The 23,851-nt window shown below is 42.0% G+C and overlaps 1 protein-coding gene and 1 long non-coding RNA gene across 4 annotated transcripts in view; one reads left to right on the top strand and one right to left on the bottom strand.

Moving 5' to 3' along the window:
• Positions 1 to 21,715, top strand: part of TSHZ2 (teashirt zinc finger homeobox 2) — a 221,503-nt gene extending 199,788 nt beyond the window's left edge. For all 3 annotated transcript variants that reach the window (XM_083801508.1, XM_083801506.1, XM_083801504.1), the window contains one exon: positions 21,022 to 21,715. Coding sequence is in view for 1 of the 3 variants with exons in the window: in XM_083801506.1 (XP_083657632.1) it covers positions 21,022 to 21,023 (2 nt within the window). In the remaining 2 variants the exon portion in view is untranslated. The remainder of the gene's footprint in view (positions 1 to 21,021) is intronic.
• On the bottom strand, positions 19,449 to 22,098 carry LOC310882577. Its single transcript, XR_014573032.1, has 3 exons — positions 21,982 to 22,098; positions 20,812 to 20,889; positions 19,449 to 19,976 (listed from the first exon to the last, which is right to left on the bottom strand). It is a non-coding gene; the product is annotated as an uncharacterized lncRNA (long non-coding RNA).
• Between the last annotated feature and the right edge of the window lie 1,753 nt (positions 22,099 to 23,851).

Here is a 23,851-nt window from a genome sequence, read left to right as displayed (position 1 = left end):
GACCGAGCAGGCACTGATTTGAGCTTATGTCTGTGTTGTCTGAGCAGTCTGAACACATTTGACAAGAAGCTGTGGAGAGTTGATGTTGCATGAACTTTTTGTTTTGTTTCCAACTGAGAGCGCAGCTCTGCACTCCTCAGCATGCGCATGTGTGCGTGTGTGCGTGTGTGTGCAGAAATGGTCACTAGCTCAATTCCTACCAAATTAGCTTGTGAAACAGTTGAGATAATTTAGGAGTTGCACTGCCTGATCATTGGTACAGTTACAACAAATAAAACATTTTAATATGAGCAGTCACTGAATGTTTACTGTATCATATTGCTGGGAGCTGAATGTGTGCCAAATGCTATAACAGAAGGGAGCATATGAACTCCAGAATGATGACACTAATAAGGAAATTACAAAAGGCCCAACAAATGGCATTTGTGTTAAATCAATAATGCTCTGTTTGTTGTTTTTTTTATTATAATCTTTCTTCTAAAAAAAAAAATTATCTTTCCAAACAGTTGGCAATTCCCATTCTTGTTCTTCTTCCTGAACATAATTAAAAACATGTTGTGGCGTCTACTTAAGACATCAACTTTCCCAAGCCTGTCTTGTCCACTGCGTTTTAAACAAAGACACTTGTTTTGGCATTGTGCCCTTAATTAATCATTTGAGGCTTTATTACTGTACAAAAAATGTCTTTGTTTAATGATTCATCACAAGCCCAATTTCTGCAGAACTTAATCAACTACAGAACTAACTTTCTAATCAGCTTAAAGTAAAAGGAAAAAAGAGAACAAGATTGTTTTTGGTGTGTTGTTTTGATAAAAAAGCATTGGTTTATGGTGCACTAGTATTCTGGGCTATTTATGATTTAAAACTAAGGAGATTAGCTTGGTCCCTTAACTTGGGATTTCAGGAGAAGGAAACCTGCTACATGTCGAAGACCATGATCCTTGAAGTCCTCCCTGGAATCACTCACCGCCATATTCTCCGGAGTGCACCAGATATTGAATGACACCAGACGGGCTTTTTATGAAAAGTGACTCCAGACTTTGAAGATAAATTTGCAACATAAGTTCAGTATGATAGAAAAGCGATAGTGAACAAGGCTGGTTTTACAAAGAGAAGAGATTGTTTTTCACCGTGTTTGCTTTTTTTCCTGTCTTTTATTCTCTTTTTAATTTTTTTCCTTTAAAATGTTCCATTCTTCCATTTTAGTCTCTCTGTAAACGTCCTATGGGCACTATCAAACTTTTGTTCTAGCAATAGACTTTTACAGCAAACGAGTTTCCCAGAGGACAATATAGGAGAAACTTAATTTTTCTGTGATTGCTTTGGTTTTTGTTTTTCTTTTTTTTTTTCTTCCATCGTATTTGAAATAAGAAGCTCAAGAACAAGGAGTTCAAGACCCTAAATTTCACAAAAGAAAAGATGTGGTTAGTGACCATAATCAAGACCTAGACCTTGAAGCACTAGAAACTATGCAAACACATTGCAGGATACACTCCCTGCTCTGGTACAGATTACAAAGATAAAACACACGCAGATTGTGAGCTGATAGTCTTGGCTCGTTGTGTAATTCATCACATACAGCTGAGGCGCAAGTTAAATGACTGACATCTGACAGACACAGATATGATAGCTCAATTATTACAGACACGGGAGCTAAGCTCCTTCGAATTCTACTTGAAGTTGTCAGAATTGCACCAAAGTCTCCTGCATTACAGGCTGAATGCCTTACCCTCAAGACCAACTTTTTTTCAAAATTAAGTTTTTAAGTATATTCATAAAAAACATAAAAATTCTCAATTCTCTAGGCATCTGTACACAGCTTGCACTATGTCAAAACATGCCTACTTTGAGTAAATATATTATTACACTATGTTAATCCGTGTTATGTAACGGTCATCTATATTAATGTATTCTTCATGTAAGATAATAGCATTCATTTACTTGAGTTATGCTGCTATCTACATTTGGATTTTTGCTGCAGAATTTCTCTTTCCAAGCCAGACAGCCAAGTATTCGATTTTACATAGCTCTGCACTCCCTGCATTGCAATGAGTTGTGCCAGTCTTTATTACCCCTCTCAGGCTTTGGTTTGGACTGGAAGCAACAAAGGGAATTTCTGTGCTCATCATTATTTCTATGTCCAGAAGTTAACATCATAAATAAGCTTTGCAGGGTCCTCAGCACTGGCTACAAAAGATGAAGAAAACAGCAAGACCCCCTAGCTTTGTGATCATCTTTTAGAGCTGAAACAACCCAAGCCCCAGCAGCTGGCCTGGGGCACCCATGGGAGCGCTGCACAGGCCCCGAAAGGGGACCTGACCTCACATGAGCATTGACTGCTACATTTCAAAACGAAATGCTGTTTGTTTGCATGTGTTGATTTTGACGGTGGTATACAGTGGCATAATGCAAGCACGCGTGGTGTGCAGGTTCGCAGCTTGGCTTCACAGCCAGAAGAGTTTGCAGTGCGAACCCTACCAGGGCTCATCTTTTGACCCAGCAGCACGGCACCCAAGCACTGCCAGAACAAGTTCGTGCAACCCTCAGTGCGCCAAAGCCTCATTCATCATTGCACCATCTCTTCAGGTTTCTGGCTAAGAGAAATGAGTGGCCAAAACTTTATTAATACCCACTCTGTGCTGGGTGCTCACAGGGCTGGTGCCGGCCAGCAGCGGCGCAGTGTGATGGCAGCTTGCAGAGGCAAGGCTGTGCAAGCGATTGTCTATTGTCTGTCCTCCCAGGAAGCCTGCTTAAAAGCACAGGACATGTCCTCTGGCCTGATCACCAGGGTTACTTTTTTTTGCTACTTGGCAGCTGCAAAAATGAAAGCCAGCTGTTAAAAATAAGTCTCTTCTCTATTTGGCAAGGTTCCTCTGGAGTTCGGGTGTTTGTGTGTGCATGTGTGTCTAGGCAGGACGAAAGCAGACTTGATTAGCAGTTCAGTCTGAACATGTGTTTACCACCAATTATATTCTTATATATTCACAAGTGCTGATGCCTGGTTAAAATTAAGGTATAACGTGTATGTGTGTGCGGTTGTGTGTAATAGACTGCTGAAAATCAAGCTGTCACTCTCCAACCCCAAAGTAAGGCATACAAGAATAGTACTGCGGTTGCTTTTAGCTAAGCAACACCCTTTGAGCATTCAGCAGGAGCAGAGCTCAGGAGCTCATCGTTGCCAGTGATGTGCTCTGGTTATTTGGCAATGCCCACCTTTCCATAATGCATCTGAAACAATTCTGTGTGCAAAAGTCACTTTTTTTTTTTTTTTTTTTTTTTTTTTGCAATTGCAAGGAGAGGAAATCACCCACAAAGTGACGGATTCTGATTTTTCCTTCCCATTAGGATGATTTAGAATTGTACAATAAGCATCACTGCATGGCTGCTAGATAATGCATGTTATTAATTTGGCACATACTAATGCTCTATTTATGTAATATTTCATACTTTTTGCAGAGCTTTATATTCAGAGAGCAACCATAGGACTAGCAGATATTCAAATCTGCTCCTGCAATTTCATTTTTTTTTCCTGAGGAAAAGAGTGAGTAGTAGCTCAATGAATTCCTGAATCACACAGAATAGGTTTCCTCATCTTTTCTTGACAATCAGCCCTTCAGCCAGTCAGTTAGCCTTTAATAGTATGGGAACAGCTAATAATTAAATCCTAACTCTTTGAAGGTAAACAAATGAGGGCAAGTGATATAATTAAGTAGAGAGTTACCTGACATCATCATCTTTAAAACTTGCAGGGTGGCCTACATAGGTGTCTCTCTGTGCTAGAGTTTTTAATCTCAGCCAGTCAGTCTTGCAGGAAGGGCATCCGCTCCTTTGTGGAGCCCAGACACATTCTCCACCTGATGGAAATACCTCGTAACCAGCCAGAAGTAGCCACCCTATTATGTTCTGGAAGAAGCACTAGGGGTTGAAGACTTATGAGTCTGGACCTTATTCGAAGAATCCAGCAAGCAAAGGGAGAGAGAATTATGTCATCTGAGAGTAAGCCACAGACAGAAGAGTGACCAGATACATGGAGGTCAGTTGGGAAACAACTAGCTGAACTTTGGTTTCCACCTCCAAGAGCGTTTGTATAACGTACTCTGCAAAAGTGTTCTGGAGATCAGTGATTCCCAGATCCTGCAGATTATTCAGGAGAAATCCTAGTCCAAAGAGTGCTATGTAAAACATGTCTCAAGTGATAAATGAAAGCTCTCTGTGGCTAGTTCATCTTTGAGCTCCTTCTTGCCCTCCTACATTCACTGCTTACCCCAGATTTCAGTACGTGTGCTTTGTGCAGTCTCTCTACTACACCAGTGTTGATGTGAAGTAGAAAAGGTTGTTGCTAAGTGACATGACAACTGCAAAGTGCTTTTCAATTTCTTTTTCTGTTTTCTACTCCCACCTTCCACATACATCCTTTATGGAGAGTTCACTGCTGGGAACATCCCTGTCTAGCAGCAAGCACCGTGTGACAAAGCTCCAGATCGCATTTACTCACAGAAGCAGCATAGAAGCTAATGTTGCTGCCCCAAAGCTTCTTGCAATTGCAAATTTGGGAAAGACCAAAGATTGTTCCGTCTTTCTTTGTTCATTTGTAAATCAGGGTGATTTAGTGGACAGTATGAAATGGGTTTGGTGGCATCTTCCCCAGACTTGTATAACAGTTACTGCACTCTTCATAAAAAGCAAAGCTATCAGCCCAAATGGGGAAGGCACTGCCAGGCTCTGGGCTCTGTAACCCAGCCCTACAGATGAAACCTAGGTTTTGACATAGTTGCCTTTGCTGCTTTATCTATGCTGTGGCTAACTGTTATGGGCTGTAAAGGTCCAGGTTCAGGTTTCGTTGTTGTGGAAGATTTCTATTTATGATGCCCGGCTGGTAGGCTGTCTCCTTGCTGAAGCCCTTCTCAAGTTATTTTATCTATTGGCTTGGTATAGGGAAGTAGTTTAATCTCAAAAAAAAAAAAAGTAAAGAAAACCTTCAAACAACTAGATTCTTTGAACTTTACCTCTTGCAGCAGTCTTTATACCGCTTACATCTCTCTGCATTGAGTTTCATTGCCCAAACCCTATCCTTTTGTGCCGTGCCAATACAGTGACTCCAATGCTTGATGGGCCCCATCAGGACCTACCACAGTGAACCACAGCTTACCATAGCAAACCACAATAAAATGATAATAGTAAATAGCATTACAAATCTTGTGCATCTGTCTGTCCTGGGTCCTTCTTCGTTCCGTACATAGGTTCAGCCCCGACTTCTTGCCATGCAGAATTCATGTGTGAAAGACTGGCATCGTGCCCGCAGTGTCTGTTCTTTACCACATTAAAAGGTCATAAAAGGATAGTCAGTTAAAAAATCCTTGTATTGAAGAGAGCCTTTACACTGAAATAAATTCCAAGTAGGATTTTTTTTCCCCCATCTTTTTGCAGGGAGGGGAGCAGCTAGAAAAAAAAATGTGAGCTCAACTATTAGCTTTCCACTTGTAAAACTTCATATATCACTAAATATATTGCCCATAGAGGACAGAAGCTGTTAAGATGGAAAAGAATGTTGAAGATGGATGAATGACAAAGACAAATGAAGATTTTTATTTTAGCAGAAGTTTCCAAGTGCTGTCTCTGGGTTGGGAGGGTACTGTTAATAAAGTACACTTGACATGTAACTGTTCAAGTTCCTGAGAAACAGCTTTGCTTTAAAGTTCAGTAGAGGATCAAAAAGAGTGAATTCTCTGTTTTTCTCTGTAAAAAAGAAAAAGAAAGCCCTGGAAAAGGATAGGTTTTTTTGGGAGACGGCATCTATGCCTTTTGTCTTTTCTTCTCTTTGTGGTCCAGAGACAGTGCGTTGACTGACTTCTTCAGAAAGGAGATCAGTGAAATTGTCAGTTGATTACTTCTCCTTGATTAGCATTTATAAGAGCCCTGTGATACATTATTTGCATTCCTATTTAGCCGTGATTTTTGTGGGGCAGCAATGATTAAACTTGTCACAGGGCCTGATTGACAGGGTCAGATCTTCACTTTCTACTCTTTTGAAATTAAAAACAAATGTGTCAGCTCCCTTCATGGGCCGCAGCGCTGTGAAGCTTGCTTGCCTTGTCATCGCAGATAGGTCAGGAATGTTTTAATTTTAGGGATGGATTCTGCTTGTCAAGCAGAGTGTGATGGCGTGTAGTTCTGGAGATGAGATGTGAAGGGTGTAAAACAAAGAATGGAAAGAACAAAGACAAAGACACTCACATTATTAGACAGATTTAATTAGTCTGAATGGATATTATGCTAGATGAAGCAGTGAGCTGTGAAATTAACCCTTGATTACGGATTGGTGGATCATGCTCATAAAGAGAATCAAACCTTGGTGAATGGGAAAGAGGTGCCATTCCACCCTCGGAGCCTTCATCCCCACGACCCCTTCCCGAGTCCAGGAGGGGGAGAAAATCTTTGAAGGCAAAGCAGTAGTTGGTGGTATTGAGGAAGTCGGGGAATTCTCTCCCTCTCCCTTTTCCTGAAGTCTGGAGCTAGCCCATCTGAAGAGCTGAAACCGAGCAGGTTACAGGGAGGCAGAATTGGGCATGATGGATGATGAGAAATGACTCCCACCGAGAGCAGCCTGTACCCTGAGGGCCAGGTGCATGCAGGCAGCACAGAACTCATGTCCCCTCTTAAGGCGTATTCCCACCTAATTCCTGCCTCCCTTTCCACCACTACCAAGCAGGTTTGATATCTGTTTGAAAACATTTACTTTTTTTTTTTTTTTTATTATGATAAGCTGTGAGTTAATACGATATGACTCACCTCAAAGTGAGGGTTTAGGCTTCAAAAGGCTGGTCTGTACAGCCTCTAATGTGCAAGTACTGCAGAATCCCAAATGCTGAGGTAGTGTGGGAGATTAGGAAAATGACAATTGAGAGGGTGCTGTGTTTTGCTGCATCCGAAGCTGTACAGAAGAGGCACTTCAGCCTTTTGTGTTCTTCTCATCAGCATTCCCCAAAGCACTGTATCAAGAACTACTCCTTCTAATTAGCACTGTTGCAACGGAAGAAAATAAATAGAAAATACAGTGTTACTCTCTTGTTAGTTCCTTGCCATTTCTTCCAAGTTGTTCAACTAATGGAGTAATCAACCTTAATGTTTAAAAATAAAAATAAAAAAGCCAAAGGGCATTAGGCGCATTAATCTCCCAATAGGTGTGAGGCCCCTGCTTCCCTCTGGCACATTTGAAATGATTCATTTTAGTGCAAATTTGCATGCCGGAGACTGTCAGAATAAAAAGGAGTGAGACGTGAAAACAAGTTGGGTGAGAGACTGCCTAGAAATGGTAACTTACTGAACAGCAGTCTTACCTCTTCGGTCGTGTTGGGTGCCTCTAGTTACCATACTGCATCGTTACTTCTCATACCATTTTTTAAATGTGATATCAAGAATTCTCATTTTTACTTAATATATAGTAGCATTTAAGTGGCCTCTGTGTATGTGGAGTGAAAAGAACCCTTTGATGAAAGACCGACAGAAGATTAATGAAAGTCATTATCATTAGGAGATAGCAGAGAGCTACTATCCACAGGAAAAAAAGGAATTCCTGCCTGCACATCTTTTCTCCCCTGATTTCCCCATGCTTTTTTGTACCCCGAAAGAGAAGACACAGCATGAGAAGGTGATGAGGGAATAAGACATGACATGAATCCCATTGCTAAGTCTACTACTGAATTTCTGTTGGTGTTAGAACAAGTGACTTTGCCATTCTCCAGATGAAAACGATTATTTAAGGACAAAAGACTAGTACTTATCATTAAACCTGAAGATGCAGACTAGTTCTTAGGCAGAAAAGCCTTGTCATTGAGCTGGTGTTTATGTGAGCAGTCACACATTAGTGTTACTGCTTTCAGGGGCCTCTCATCAAAGTCTTTATTATTACAAACCTATTGAGCCGTATCCTCAGCTGCTGTGAATCAACATAACTCTCCTGAAATTAATGATGCCACAGAGTTTTACATCAGCTGAGAATCCAGCTCTTCCTTTCTTGCTATTTATGTATTATTCAGTTAAATTGTTCCAGTCTAGACCATAGTAAATGCTGTGATCTCCTGAGAAGGATCTGCTTTCCAGACCCAACATTGGCCCCATGGGACAGGACCGTTGATCCAGGTTTTCTCAATCCCAGGCCTGGAAGACCAAGTGGGTCACAGAATAAGTTAATTAAATGGTTTTAATTGAAATTTTTTGATTCAATAGTTTCTTGCTATCTCTGCTGCTCTGAGCAGGAAGCGATGCTTTGCTCACCTGTGTCTGGGGTCTTTGCCAGCAAATGTGCTCGTGTGGGCACGGGGACAGTCAGGTTACAGCGGGGCTGTGTGCGGGAGCGCGCATGCAGCACGTGTTGGCCTGTCTTGGGTTAAAAGAGAGCAAAGCATGTGAAACCAGGGGAAAATGCAAGTGCTGACAGAAGGGAAACCTCTGTATCTTCAGTCTATCTATTTATAAAGAATGCAGGTGAATATTTTTTTGTTTTCTGTTTTGCCACCTGCCATGGTTTTCTCTCTGGGCACTGAGCCTTTAGCTTGTAAAAAGCGAGCATGGCTGGTGTTGTCACTGTGGTACTCCTCCTGCTCACTTTGCCGGGAGAGAGGCTTCAACTAGTGCATTCAGCTTCGATATGAAACATCAGCAGACAAAAGGTATCCAAAGGAGAGGTTTGGACAGAACCATTCAATGCAGAAAATGTTGAGTAACTGCTCAAGACAGCCCCATGGCATTACATCTGATCCTTCAGTAAGGAACAATGAGCACTTAGGTACAGAATGCAATGCACATCTTCTTGGATGTTCAGTTTTATATTACAGCCCTGCTGTTCATGAGCATAGCTGAAGAATTGGTGCTAGGAGCACTGGCCCCATTTACAAGGGCCTCGTTTCTGCCTCATTGGTATTCCTCTATAAGGAGAGTAATTCTGCTTCAAACAAGGAATCAAGAATCAACCCGGGTGTAAAGCAGGTATGAGCAGAGCAGACTCGTGCTCTTCACCCAAAGTGGCAGCTCAAAACCCTTCCCTTTCTCCCTACCAAATGCAGTGAGTGCTTTATATTTACATATGCGAATCCTCGCTCACCTGAGGTTCAAGTTTGCAGCACCGTTTCCCATCACTCACTTAATTCAAAGAGCAAGAGCAGTTACGCGCCCCCCACCCTGCCTTTATTTTTCAAACTGAATTGTTTCGGTGGTAGCTTGGTTGTCAGCTTGTAAGTCTATAAAGCAGTTTTCTACCAGCTGGAAATCCAACATGCTACATGAATACATAACAGTGCCTAACCAAGAAGGTTTGTAATTCAGTAATTAGCTGTAATTAATGAACACAAAGTGAAGACTCATTTACAGTTTAAATTATCACATTAGCTCCTGTCACCCTCTATGTACACAAAACAGCAGGAATTCAATTATTTTTATTCTTCAAAGCTAATTTAAAATTTAAGGAATGCCATTACATGAAATAATAGGTAGGAAATGTAATAGAAATCGCTGAGAACAGTTGGCCGTCCTTAGAATGGAAGGAAAAAAATGCTATCAGTGACGATTTGGAAATGTTGTTTCATCTGTGAACAGATGAAGGATTGAAATCTAAGCTCTTTTCAGTGTATTTAAAAAGAAAGCGAGTTTGGTGGTTGCTAAGTCTTTGTGCAGGGAGAGCCATTGTGCATAATTGTAAAAGCAGTTGATACTGATAATGCTGTTGATAGTAACATGATGACAGCATGGAAATGCTCACACCATTATCTTTAATGGGGCTGAGTCGATTGCAACAGCATCGAGCCCCTGTAATATTCACCAATCTTAGTTGTGAAACTTCAGCCTAGCAGGCCTTAAGTAATTGTCACTTTGCAATCTGCCTATAGTTTGTGTGTGTACGTATGTCTATGTAAAATGCTTTCATTGTGCTTTTAAACCCACCATGATGCTTCTCACTGCAGCTGCCACTGATTTTTTTCTCACACAGTTCAATAACAAGAGAATTCCAAACCCATCGGATGCCACTTCTGTAGCTCCCACATATCTGCATTACAGCCCCTATTTTTTTGTTCTTTTTTTCTTTTTCCTTATTCAGTTGCCTTTTCATTCTAAATAGGCCACTAGAAGCTACACCGTCTAATTTTTCATAGGTGATCGACTGCTGAGTTGTGGGTTTACGTAGACAGAGGGAAGGTAGCGATAAGCCAAAGAGAGAGGATTCTATTAGGGAAATGCAGCAGTAATTAATGAATCCTGCCAGTAATTGGGAAGGTGTAAGCCTCTGTAATATCGTAATGATAGTCATCCGTTCTGTGCATCCCCCATCACTCTGAACGATCCCTCATCGTCTCTGTGATCTCAGACACTTAGCCATGCAAATCTTCCTGACAGGACTCTATGTCTTTGTCTCCCTAATTGGACAGTATAGAGTTGTTTATGGATATTGCAGACATTTAGACCTCAGTTGGAGGTTGTTCAAAAATCGTTAGCAAAGTTGCCTTAACAGCATTGTCAAATATTTATTCCCCTGTTTCAATATCTGTTTTTAACCCAGGCATGGTTTGCGATAGAATTAACATTTTGAAGATGCACTCTCTTGTTCTGGGCTCTGTTTGAGATTGTTATTAAGACATTTTCCTATGGAAAAGGGAAAAACAACAACAAAAATCTACCATAAAACATCATTTCTCAAGGATAAAACATGAGATTTTAGGGCAAATGTGCTGCTTTTTTTTTTTTTTTTTTTTTTTAATACCATTTCCATGGGGAAATATTAAGAATGCTGACAAAGGCCGTTCCACTTACAAAAATTACAGGAAGCTTATGGGGTAAAAATTCCAATTTAGTATAAGCCAAAATAAATGGAGAATAATCCCATTCACTATACCACTTCAAGTGAGATCAGATTAAGACTATACCACTTATATTAGAAAAGCTATGTCTTTTTCCTCGGTCAAGTCTTGGGGGTTTTAATTCTTGTATATGATCATTTAATGGTCATAAGAAAAATATAACATATAATAAATGTATCTGATGTTGTGCTCTACCAGAACAGACTTTTATTTTCTTTAAAAAACTTTATATTGGGGGGATTTTGCAATTTTGTGCATAATGTATTTATAGTATATGGTTTGGGGGGGTTCTGAGCACGAGGAAGTCTTCCAGAGCCCTAGACCGTGAGCACAAGAAGCAAAATTGAGTTTAAGAGAGCAGGCTGGAGATCAAAGACAATGGCCACAAATACTTGCGATTCAGAGTGTCAGGGAAAGAGATCAGACGGATCAGGCGACTGAATTTACTGTCCCTTGGTCATATGCCATTTTACTCAGACAAGTTGTCCCACAAATCAAGGGGATTATTTGCCCCAGTAAAAGCAGATCAGGTCTCTTCTTTATGTAACTACTAAATTAAGCCCCTAATGCAGCAAACAGTTAACTATGTGCTTGCTTCCTTTGCCAGCTTGTCTCATAGATTTCACAAGACTACTTATTCTAGCAAAGGTATTAATGTGTTTGTTATTTTTGATAAAACATCAATATTCAACTGGAATAAAACCAGAAAAAAATGCATACAAGATATTGCTAAAAACAATTAAAAGCTCACTTTGGCAATTTTTTTAACCCGACTCTATTTCCTTTACACAAATACAGGGTGCGAAAAATTCTCTTCGTGGGAATGTTTCTAGGAAGAATTTCTGAAAGTATTAATTTGCGCCTGTCTGGCAACTATCTTGAAAGCTGTTTGTAGTTTTGGAAATTATTCAGCCAGGGAGCAGTAGAAATGACACATTATAGAGTTGATTAATATAATAAATAGCAAATTACTGAAGGGGGAATAATCAAAGCTATAGTTGCAGTAAATATTTACCTTATCTGATTTCTCTCAGGTTATCCTAGAGTTTTAGGTACCTCCCACAATCAAACACAAAAGGTAAAGAAAACAAATTAAAACAAAAGTATTTGTAACCAAAGGGAAGGAGGAGATCTTTTTTTTTTTTTTTGTGAAAAAATCTCATATTTGCTCTAATTCTTTATTTAGCAAGCTCCCTTTTTCTTCTGTTAGTAGGTTTATTTTTGAAAAAGTTAATGTTCCCCTAAAACACTACTGATGTCATTTGTGAGATCATAAGTTTTTCACCTTTCTCCCTAAATTGCCAATGAAAACGTTGTGACACACAGGAAAAAAAATGCATCTCCTGACGGACGGAAAAGAGTCACTTGCCTGAATATGCAGTCGAGTGCAGCCACAACATCTGCCCTGTCCAACCCATGTTTTGCCATCCCTGAGCTCGCTGCAGGGACAGGGACAGGGGCTGAGGCAAGGATGCTCTGAGGCTGTCCCACCTCTTGGATATGCCGCACTCTGACCACAAAACCCGGTTTCCTCCAGCCTCAGCTGGATCCCAGGGCACAGGTACCAGGCTGACCGCAAATACCGCAGGTGCACCCTGAGTACAGCCGTTTCAGCTCTCCCATCCCTCATCTCCATTGGGGCCACCAGCTTTCCGTCCTGTTGTGCTGCCCGTCCAGGGGAATGGCACTGTAGGACAGGACTAGACTCTTCTGCCTGTGCTAGCTGTGGAAAAGCAAATTGTCTCCAGGAACTCTTATGTCTGCTAGAACCTTCTCCTCCAGAACATGAATATATTGCCATTTCATTTTTTTTTTTAATATATATACGCATACACATGTATATATTTAAAATCCCAGCTTTAGAAACTTATGTTGGTGCTGCAGTCTGACACTGAGTACAAGCTGCTGTGCAAAGTAATTGCCAAATGCTTACATAAACACATAAATAAGACAAATTTATTTTCATTATTCATATTTTTTGCCCTTTATTTTCCTTTTTATTTATGCTTTAAACAAGAGTTACAGTAAACATTAAGATAAAAAAAATGCCTGCAGTGGACAGAAAGATGATCAAAAAGCCCTGATATAGAGCAATTCATGTTTCTTCTTTACAATCACTAACGAATCTTAACTTGAACCATGTTATGTTCCCATGTGAGTGATAAGCAATGATTTATTATGAAGTGTCACGAAATCGGAATGCCATACAGTGAGACATGAGCTAGTGGAAAATGTGTTCCCTGTTTCCCAGCCTCATTACTCAAAGATGCAGTGTCCCTTTCTCCAAGTCTAATTTACCTGGCTTTTCGAGGCACTCTGATAGCAAAGGAAACATAACCAGCAGTGAAATCCCTGATCCGGGCTGTGCCGTTCACCCACCAGCACCGCTAAGCACACTGCAATGACCGGGAAATTCAGAGCTAATGCTGTAGCAAACGTTTGTATCCCTAATGATGCTACCCCCAAAAGCAATTGCTTAGGATTATAGCATCCATTGCCTCATCGGTGCTGTCAGTGCATGAAGAGGAAATAAAACAGGCATCGTGGAGGAGACAAACAGAGAAGTTTTCTTTATGCTTTAGAGTTTCTCTGGCTCTCTAATGATTCCCTTCTCCCCATGATCCTAATTCAAGTAACTGGCATGTGTTATATTCTGTAGATAAATCAGCAACAGAAGAGCATGTGCAGCTCTGGCATCACGACGTAGGTGATTTACTTGTAGTGTACTGAGCACACTGGTTTGGTTTTTAAGGTGGGAATTTGCGTTTTAAGTGATTCCTCACAAAGAAAGGGAAGCCAGTACATTGCACACTAATTCATGTCAGCAGCCCTTTTGCTTTCTGCAAAAAATAACCCAGACAGACGTAGCCTCGGATTTTAAGTGTTTTCTAAATGTTTCTTTAAAGGCCCTGATCCTGAAAACACTTGAGCTCAGCCAAGTCACTGGTGTATGTAGGTGCATCTTCCTAAGTAAAGCTCAAGAGCTGGGGGTGCTTCTGCTCTGCCGCAGAAATGAGGAATGGAAGCAGGAGCCTTTCCTAGGAGGCATGGTTTGAGTGGGCTGGGCATGTCCTGGAGCAGCCAGACAGCTGCCCTGGCACCTCAGTATTTTTCTGGGAAGGCAAAGACTCTGTCCTTAAAAAAAAAAAACTTTTATCCAAGAATATAGATTTAATCAGACCAGATTTACTTGCCAGCAGTATCAGTTTCTGCTTCAAAACGTGATCCCATTCCACCATGACAAAATTGCATAGGAGACCTGAAAGTTAAACTGAACAGAATAAACTTGAGAACAAATTTATGTCCTGCAACTTCTTTCACATGAAAATTTTTTTCCTATATCTAGGCATGTTACAACTAGTTCAGTCTGTCTTAAGGCTATAGTCGCGGTTGTTTTTCTTGCAGAAAATGTGGAAATCATCAGAAGAAAATTAACCAGAACTCATCCTTGTCTGAAAGGCTGTGAGACTCACAAATTTCAAAAATCTTTTTTTCTAAAGAAATGCTTTATACGGAATCTTTGTGAAGTACAATCCAGCGAGCAGTTGTCTCGCAGCACTGACAATGTCTGCTGTTCCCGAGGAGGCTGTGTGTGATGTACCATTCTGAAATATTGTCAGCAAGCCTGCAAATACGAAGGCACTTTCATAGCAAGGCAGGGATGAAAGGGAAGAGGTTTGGGTTTGCTTTTTTGTTTCGCTTTGTTTCTCAGTTCTAATAAAACATACCATTGTGCTCTTAACTTCTCCTCTCCTGTTTTGTTCAGGGGAGAAAGGGAATGCAACTCTCCTACAGATGGTTGTGGTGTCCGGGGGTGGGGGGAAGAGGTACAAATTCCTTTCCAGAGGTGTTTGTTTTAGCTAGTGACAAGTTATGGGAAATATCAAAATAGTTCTGAAAGCAGAGAGAGGAACTCAGCATCTCCCTGCTCTCTGGCACCTTTTACTCCAGCCACGAATCCAGCGATTGTAACGGCACAGCTTGGTAAGTGGGCTGGGGAGAAATCCCACCGCGACAGCCTCCAGTGTAAGGATCAAGAAATTCTCTTCAGAACTGAAAAAATGTGGGGTTAGTCTAACCAGGAGCTACATCACGAGGCAGTTGAGGAATTATGCAGCAGTTGAGTAAACACTTGCAGAGGACAATTCGGCCTTTTTAAGTCCCCAAATTACTTGGGGAAATCTCGCTTTCAGTGACCTGCCAGCACATCATGACACCCACCCAGCTTTACCTTCACAAATCTTGGACGTGAACCCAGCTCCTTCCACTGCCAGCGTCTGGACAGTTGGACCATAACCGCCTTGTCTTATCTGCTGTAAATCCACTTTTTTCAAGGTGCATTACAAAAGCTATTTCTCTTCTGGGATCCATACAGGTGGCATTTTAAAATGTAGCAAGCACCCTAGTCTACAGAACCTGCTTGTCACTGAAAATGACACAGTTTGCATGTGACCTGTAATGACAGTTGCTAGTTGAAAAGAAACCAGAAATTCAGCTATATCTTCCACACTTTGGTTGCAGCTGCCATCAACTAAATCTCTCTCCAAGGGCAGATGGTGCCCTGTACAATGAACAATTTAATCTTTAGCAAATAGAGAAACTTTGCCAAAAAATCCACATTTTTTCCCTCCAAGAATAGGCTGTCAATAATGTGCTCTCAAATACATTGTGATTTGATGACTATACTTTATTTATAAGAAAGAAAAAAAAAAAAGAAAAAAAAGAAAACAACAACAACATAATGTTCTCTCTTTATTCTTTGCCTTTACAAGCCTGTGATCCTTCCGGATAACTCTGTACTGGGTGTGTGTGTGTGCACTAGTAATTAGGAGGGGCTGGTTCAGTGTCAGGCTATTTCTTTGTGCCTCTAAGAAGCGACAGGTATTCCTCTTTGTTCCTGACCTCACGTATCCCACGTCACTCCGAGGACCAAGATGAGATCAGGGGTGAATCCTGGCCTTTTGCAACACGAGACAAATCCCACGCTTTCCATGAGCCCAGGATTTCCCCATACGTCTGTGAAAACATGGGGAGTTGCAGCCCCCAGTCTTAACTCTGACTCAGTCTAACAACAACAACAAAACCCCTCTTCTCGCTGATGTTTTCCAGCCTCAATCCCCCCCAGTCTGAGGCATGGCACAGTCCCACGGGCAGTTTGATGGTCTCATGTGGAGGGAAGACCGCGGCTGTCTTTGGGCCGAGTGTCTCACTGCTCCTTGCTTTCACACCCTCCCGGATCCTTTTCTAGTCACTTGCAGAAGAAACTGCCTGCCCTCTGGGGAGAGCTCTGGCTAATGGATGTCAGCATTTTCGTGAGCTGTGTTGTTCAGGTGGATTTGGAGGATCTAGCTGTATTTGCTCAGGGACATCTGGTAACCCCGGCGAGCTGGGCACGGCTGCACACACTCAGTAGCTCTGACTGGGCTGTGTCTTGTCTGGAAATTTATATATATACTCTCCCATATAAAGGGACATTTGTTTATATACATATATACATACGTATATATATATAGCATATAATGCATATGTAGAGGGATTCTTGCATCTCCCTGAGGTGTCAGTGGCATGCCTGGTTCACACACGTGTGTGCACCGACACATCCCCAAAATGTCAGCATTAGTGTACCTGCACTGCCCAGCCGTGGTGTTTGGTAGGGTCAGCCCGCAGCTGCCCGAAGAGCCAGATAACTGCATTTGCTGCACCGTGCACGCTGCAAATTGGCACATGGTTAAGGGTCTTCCTCAACCCGGGTCACAGCTAAGAAACTGAAGGCATACAAAACTTCCTGCGCAGATGTCAGAAGCTTCTGAAAAGAAGGAACTCAGAAAATGAAGGTTTTCTTTTTGGTGGATTTTAACGAGATCTTTCCTTTATACCCCAACTGTTGGAGCAGGCCAGCTGATGCAAGTCACACAACTTCACCGACCTCCTGCAGCAAGGTGTTTCACAACAGCTGCAAATGGGAGCTCTGGTGAACTTGCTACTGAAGTCCAGAGGCCTTTTATTTGCCTTTGGCCTTAGCCTCTTAACAAAGTATCCCTAACAAAGAGATTTCTGAGACAAGTAGAACTTAATGGCTTCAAGTTTTTATTAAATGTAGCTTCCACCATCCCAGACAATGCGGTCTCGAAATTCCTCCACCTGGGCGTTATTCTGCATTCAGCAGACACACCCCGGGAACATCTGAGCTACAGCCCACATTTCTTTTCCATTATCTTGTCCCGCATTCTCACAAGCTTAGATCATGGGACAGAAACGCATTGTACAACAAAGGAGACCTGTCTCGCACCCTCCTCTCTGAGTGGCTGATGGCACAGGCTGAATACACAAAGTTTGCTGCGTCCTGCACACCAGGGGCTCAGGGACCTGCCGGTGGGTCGGGCTGGTGGGGTGCCCTCTCCCTGCACCCTGCTATTGGATGCCAGGGAGCAGCTGCCTGCAACCTCTGTGCCCTGCACAGCACAGCTTCTTGGCACAGCACCCTTCAGCACAGAGCACATTAGGGCCCCCTTCCTACGAGCATCACATGGGGTCTGTGCTTGGGTTTGGGTGGGTGCTGCACCCTCTGCAAGAACAAAGAAGAGCAGAAAGTATTAGATTTCACAAGGGTTATTCTTACCTCTCTCAAAATGCTTTGCTTTCCTGTTCAAGTGTGTTTTCTGAAATAAATATGTTCTATTTATTTATTTAATGTGCTGTTAAATGACCTTCTGGAAAGCTATTCCTGCCGCAAGGCTTTAAAATGGATGGGCAGGCACAACTTAGAGAGCATGCTCCTCACAGTCAGGATGAATCATTTGAGTAGTTACTGTTTAGATTGATATAATTTTAGTTATAATTATGGGTAACGAGAACGCATTTAGAGTCTGTAATATTGTAATTCAGGGCGAGAGGAGTCCTAAATGAAAAAAAATATACCCAGATTTACTTTTTGTCCCTGTCTAGGTATTGTGTATGTGAGGATGATCTTCAAGGGATAGATTTTCTGCTGCTGTAAAAATCTAGCAAAAGTAGGTCAAAAATGACATCTAGAGATAACATGTTTGGTAACCACAAAGGGACTGTGTGTGCCTTTCCATTTGGCCTTTTAGGAGTCCCGCAATTTATTACTATAGGTACAGCCGCAGCACGAAAAGGTTTTGAGACTGTGGACTTTGGTTGGTGGATGACAGATACATATTGTCATTTCTAATATCCCCCTAAGCTAATAGAGGATGATAAAATGATATTAGCAAAGATCTGGGGGAAAGAAAATATATAAAATAAGATCATTGTAAGCACATGGACCTGCCGTCATCTGACTGGATCTAGGGTAGCATCAGACCTCTGGCAATGCCACTGAAGTGGCCAACGCTCTCCTGCAGACCCCAAAAAGCAAACTACGGCAGCAAACCCCAAGCAAAGGACTTGGGAAGACATTCTTGAGGACATTCTTGAGACTGCCTGCTTCAGAAGTTTCACAGCTGTGTTTTTACAGCGAGGTTTGAAGGAGGCAAGGGTAGCCGTGCCGTGGCTGAGGAGCGGGACGGTGTTTGTGAGTCCTGGCACATCCACGTTGCAAGAGATGCAACTTTTTCCTTCTGTTGATGGCTTGATAATTAATGTTAAATAAAAGCAAAGCTTCAGTATCTGCATCTGGTATTTCACATATGCTGCGCAAGGCCAGCATAATGAACACCCTCCATTGCATTTTCACGATGTAATTTAAATGGTGGAGTTTTCTTTATGGAACAGGTTGAGCTACTTTACAATAAATGCCCAGAAAGCACCAATCTTTGCTCATCGAGTGCTATTTGAACACCAGGCTGCCGTGCCCTAGACTGCAAGTGACAAACTCTCCACATGCTCCCTGAATCTCTTAGAGACTTGATAATGAAATGCATAAACTACGACCCTTATTGATCAGGCCTCCAACTAATTAATTTCCCAAAGTCCCGTCCCAGCCTGCAGTGACAACAATGCAAAAAGATAAAATAAATAAATAAACAAATAAAACCAAAGGATGGAGCCTTTGGTTGGGCAAAAGACCTGGGGGTGAAGTACTAACCCCAGTGAAATCAATGCCAATCCCAATTGATTTCAGTCACGCATGGACGTCACCATTAGTCAAGTGTACGGAAGCCGAGCCCCAGAAGTTTACACAATGGTCACAAACAGCTTTTAGAGCAGTGAGAAACTAAATATTACTAAGCTGATTTCGCTGCTGGTCTAGCACAGAAGTTTAAGACCTTCCTCTAGACAAAGTGAAAAAGAAAAGGAGGCAGGAGGCTGTCAGGCTTCTCAGTTCTCCAGTCCAAGCCCTGGATAAATATTTCCCACTGGCAGGGAACCAGTGCTCTGCCGTTACTTTGCTTCAAACCAAGCCTCCTGCCCAGACTTAGCACTTTCAGTAACACTACATGCTGCTTTATTGTCCTAATGGCGTTCAGGAGGCAGAACTGAATTAATCGAGAGTTATTGCTCCCACACCGACCTGCTCACCGCAGCCCCTAACTCTGCCTGTGCAGGACCAGGAGCAGCCCCGGGTGTTTCCCACACCCATCCCTCAGGCAGGTGCTCTGCCATCAGAGCTTGGTAGGAGCCCAAGGTAGGAGCTGTCACAGGGGGCTTTCCATCCTGGAGAGGGCTGCAAAACCCACTCCGAAAGGTAAAAAGTCAACTGCCTGTGACATCACTGCAGGCTGTGCTCAGACCATTTGCAGGGGGCGAGCCTGCAGCTGTGAACTTGGCCGTGGGAGCAGCGCCAGCTCACACCACGGCTGTGCTTCGGCTCCAGGCTTTACAACAGCAAGGCTTCTGGATGGCTTTAAAACTTGATCAAGGTGTAAACTGACACAGCTTTGTCCTTTTGCAGTGAAAAATAATAGCTTTGCAAAGTGCAAATTGCTCTGGAGCGTTACCTCTGAAACCTAAAGACAACATTTTAAAGTGTCAACATGGATTGCTTTTAATATTTTTTAAGTGGGAATAATGATCTAAGGTATTCGCCACAGTTTCAGATGGACTTCCATGCATTCTCAGGTGCCAAAAAAATCTCTACATTTAGCTGCCAAACCTCTTCTTTCCTTCCAACAGTTTCTCCATAGCAGGTCTGGGTTGCCAATGCAAAACTCAGCATCACTGTGAAAACTGAAAGGGTGAAGATATTGTAAAACAAACCAGATTAAAAGCTAAATAACAAGGACTCAATAGACTTTTCTGTTTTCATATGGAATTTTTTTGAAAAGCTGGGTTTATTTTACTTTAAATAAAGCTACTACTGAATTTCCAGTTGCTCTAGCTGGCATACTGGGAACACACCTCAGGATTTGAGTTGTGTTTGCTGAAATGTGCATGCCCTTGAACAGATAGTATATTTTTCAGTAACATATTTCTCTTTGCCAGCCTCTTTGCCCATTGCTGGTCTTTTTTTTTTTTTTCCCTGTGCTCTCTCCAGATTGACTTTCACTCTACTTATTGCCTGACTCATTTCTCACCTTATTTTTTCCCCTCACTCTCTCTCTTTTTTTTTTTTTTTTCTTTTCCCCTACTGCTTTTCTCGGTATCTTTCCCCCAGGTTATGAGCAAAACAGAACTTAACTTTGGGCTGAACTTTTAAACCCACATCTTGAATGAAATAACACAAGCACCCTCCATCTCTATGTGGAAGTAACTTCACAACTAGAGCCACTTTGCACTTTTAGTCCCTGCAGAACAGGAAAGGTCCACACAAGAACAGCAGCTCATGGTGCTGGGGAGGGGAGGTGCCACAACGACCACAAATACCACAGCAATAGTCCAGGAATTTAAGCACAATGTGGGTACCAAGGTGTCCAGTTCACCCTGAGGGTTTCAGAGCAGATTCTTGACCAGTTGTAAAATGAGACTCTTTGTATTGACCAGGTTTAGGTAACACGAGGGAAAAGCAGAGACGCATAGTAACACACCCACAGGACTCGGCAGACCTGCATCAGCTGGAGCTTACCCTCTAATCCCAGCATCGTTATAGGCTTAAGGAGCTGGGGGTTTCTTCCCTCTTCTGTGTCCTTGCCTTTTTGCGAGCCTATGGGCAGACAATGTAAAGCAAAGCTGACTCAGTTCCAGAATTTCTCTTGATAAAAAAGTCCATATTCAATAAAATCTGGACTCGTGATTAAAAGCCTGGTAACACTAGTTACTCTTCTTCTGCTTGCAGGACAAATGCCTTAGTTCCAGCTCTCCAGCCCAGGCTTCCCGCACCCAGCCCGTCTCCGCACGTCACTCCAATCCTGACATTGAACTCACAGCAACCCGGACCGAGAAGACTGCCAAAAAAACTCCAGCTATTCTTCTTCATCCTCACTAACAATTTGGTAATGAAGTATTGATTTCCACTCCCCTGCTTATGGACGATATTAGATTTTCATTGATAAACTGCACTGGGGCTGTCTGGTCTCCACTGTCCCTTTTTGCTGTCACTAAAACAAAGTGCCACTGAAGTAAGATAATGACTGGGAACATTGATGTACTTATTTCGTCAATTTGTAACACTTGACAGGAAAAAAAAAAAATCTTCATAGTTTAATGTCCAAGTGTGCTACGCAAGATGCAGTCACATTGGAAGCTTTACTTTTCATGGTAATGTCCATTTCCTATTTATAACCCCTTTGGGATAGTTTGTCTAAAGGAAATGTTTCTATTCAGTGCAGCTATTACTGTTGCACCTGGGTTGCCCAATCCAGTCATTGCACTAGGGATCAATACATCACCGTAAGTACAAGAATTATTAAGTTAAAACAGATTCTGAGCCAAAAAACCTCTGAACAATGTTAATCTTCTGTGCAAGTTGTTCAAATAGTTATGCTTAACCATGTTGCTGCCAAAGATTTGTTTAAAATGGATTATTTTCAGTTTGTTTTATTCCTCAGATATATATATATATTTAAATCTCCATTACGGTTTATGACAAGACATGCGATGGAGTGATTTTTAACAAAAGTACTATTGTTAGATTATTGAACATTATATGAATATAGGTATATCTATATATAAATATCACTATATAAATATCTATATATAGATATAAGAGAATAAAGTACAATTCCTTTCTCAGTTAGGTAGGTGTAAATCTGATTATCTCTGTTGGAGTCAATGGAATCACTTTGGATTTACGTACCACAGACGAGATCAGAATCTGGTCCGCGCGCTGTCCCCCTGCTCGTGCATTTTGCCTGGACCGCGCATCCTTCTGCAAGTCAGCTGGGACCTGGTGGGAAGGGGGCTGAGAAGACGGCGATTTTGGATTTGTGCTTGTAACTTTTTTCATTAAAACTTTGAGGTCCCAATTTTAATTTGTGGAATATTCACGTTAATAATGAGATCTAATTAAGACATCCATTAAAAGCCCGTTAAAGTTAATTTAACGTAAAAATTCCAATAGAACTGTATTAGATTTTCTCCATTAAATTAACGTTATGGATTTTTAACGGATGTCTTAATTATATATTATTATTAACGGGAATACTGTATTACACAGATTAAAATCGGGTCCCGAGTCAACTCGCAAAATCTTCCCGGATACGCTAATGACACGAGCCCCACGTTACCTAGTGCACTGTTTGGAAAACCAGGCGCAGCCCTGCTTACTCCAGCTGAGCATTTCCGTGCAACTCAAGCAACCTCCAGTAGACAAATCCATCTCTGCATTTAACGATGAACTTTCCCCAGTCTCGAGGGGAAAATAAGTCTGGATCCAGTTGTAAACACTACTCCATTACAAATGAAATATTCAAAGTATGCTAGGCACAATTTGAGAATAGGATCTTTCTCATAGAAGAGAGGGCTTTGGGGTGTCTTTTACTCTTATTTTATTTTAGACATTCAAGGATAAAACTGAAGCGGAGCGTTCACAAAATCAGGCTAAACACGTTTACCCTATTCCCTACTGCTTGTGCAGAAGGGCCGTTTTTGGCAATGTTTGGGAAATTTTGACATGATCCCTAAACTCAACATGGAGGAGAAAAAAAAGGCCCTTCTTATTTACCTCCTAGGGAAAGTGTTGCCCTTATGCCACATATAATAGCAAATTGCTTTTTTTATGGCATGCATAACCTAGATGGGAAAAAATATGGCGCTTGAGGGAAGGAGGGAAAAAGTAAATGAAGTTCCAGGAATGTCATTCTGAAGTAATGAGGCATGGACAGAAAATATACCCCTCACATCATCGGATTGAGATGGCAGTCGAAATAGCTTCATTGAAGTGTCAGCACTCATCCATCAATCAATCATCCACAAGGAAAAATAGCGACAGTACAACGGGGCGGCTTTTATGGGATTTACTCATGGGCATAGGGAATAGCAGCTCAAATGTAGTTCTGACATGAAAAGCAAGGTGCTGATATTATTTTTTATGATGGGAGGATCATAAAGTGAATTGAGAACAGTGAGGTCTGTCTTTGCTTAACCTATTCAACTGGAAATGAACGGAGCTCAACTGGAAACGAGCAGAGCCTTCAGATGGGTTAAGATTGAAGCCTGCACCATGCTGAGCGCCGTCCATTGACAACAAAATTCTATTAAAGCAAAATCAATGCATTAGCATCAAGCTCCTCAGACGCTGTTAAATTGCACGGCCCAGTTCGGAGTTATTAAGTGAAGTTACACAAGGTGAGGGCCTGCAGCACAGGCCCAAAGGCAGCACCGTGACAAAATGCCACCCGGGAGAAACCGTGAGCCATTCTCCATCCCTTCTCCTTTCCCAAGCTTTTATACACTCCAGAAAAAACAACAACAAAAAAAAAAGTTGTATCATTCTGGCATCCCCCCCAGCCCATGGCATTTGAGGCTGGGGCTCCTCGGGGGCACCTGCTGCTCAGTTCTGGCAGCAGGGAGGCTTTCCTGGTGCCTGTAGCAGGTATGGGGTGTGCTCATGGTGAAGGATGGAAACAGCATCCCACGCTCTGCCCCTAGCCGTGCTGTGCTGGCCCCTGGGGCCCTTGGGGCTGGAAAGCTCCAGGTTTTGTGCAGGGCTGCTCCCCCCGCACAGG

This window comes from Anser anser (assembly GCF_964211835.1).
Source record: "Anser anser genome assembly, chromosome: 16".
Lineage (NCBI taxonomy): Eukaryota > Metazoa > Chordata > Aves > Anseriformes > Anatidae > Anser > Anser anser.
Note: the sequence above shows the minus strand (reverse complement) of the source record. Positions and strands in the feature narration are given on the sequence as shown.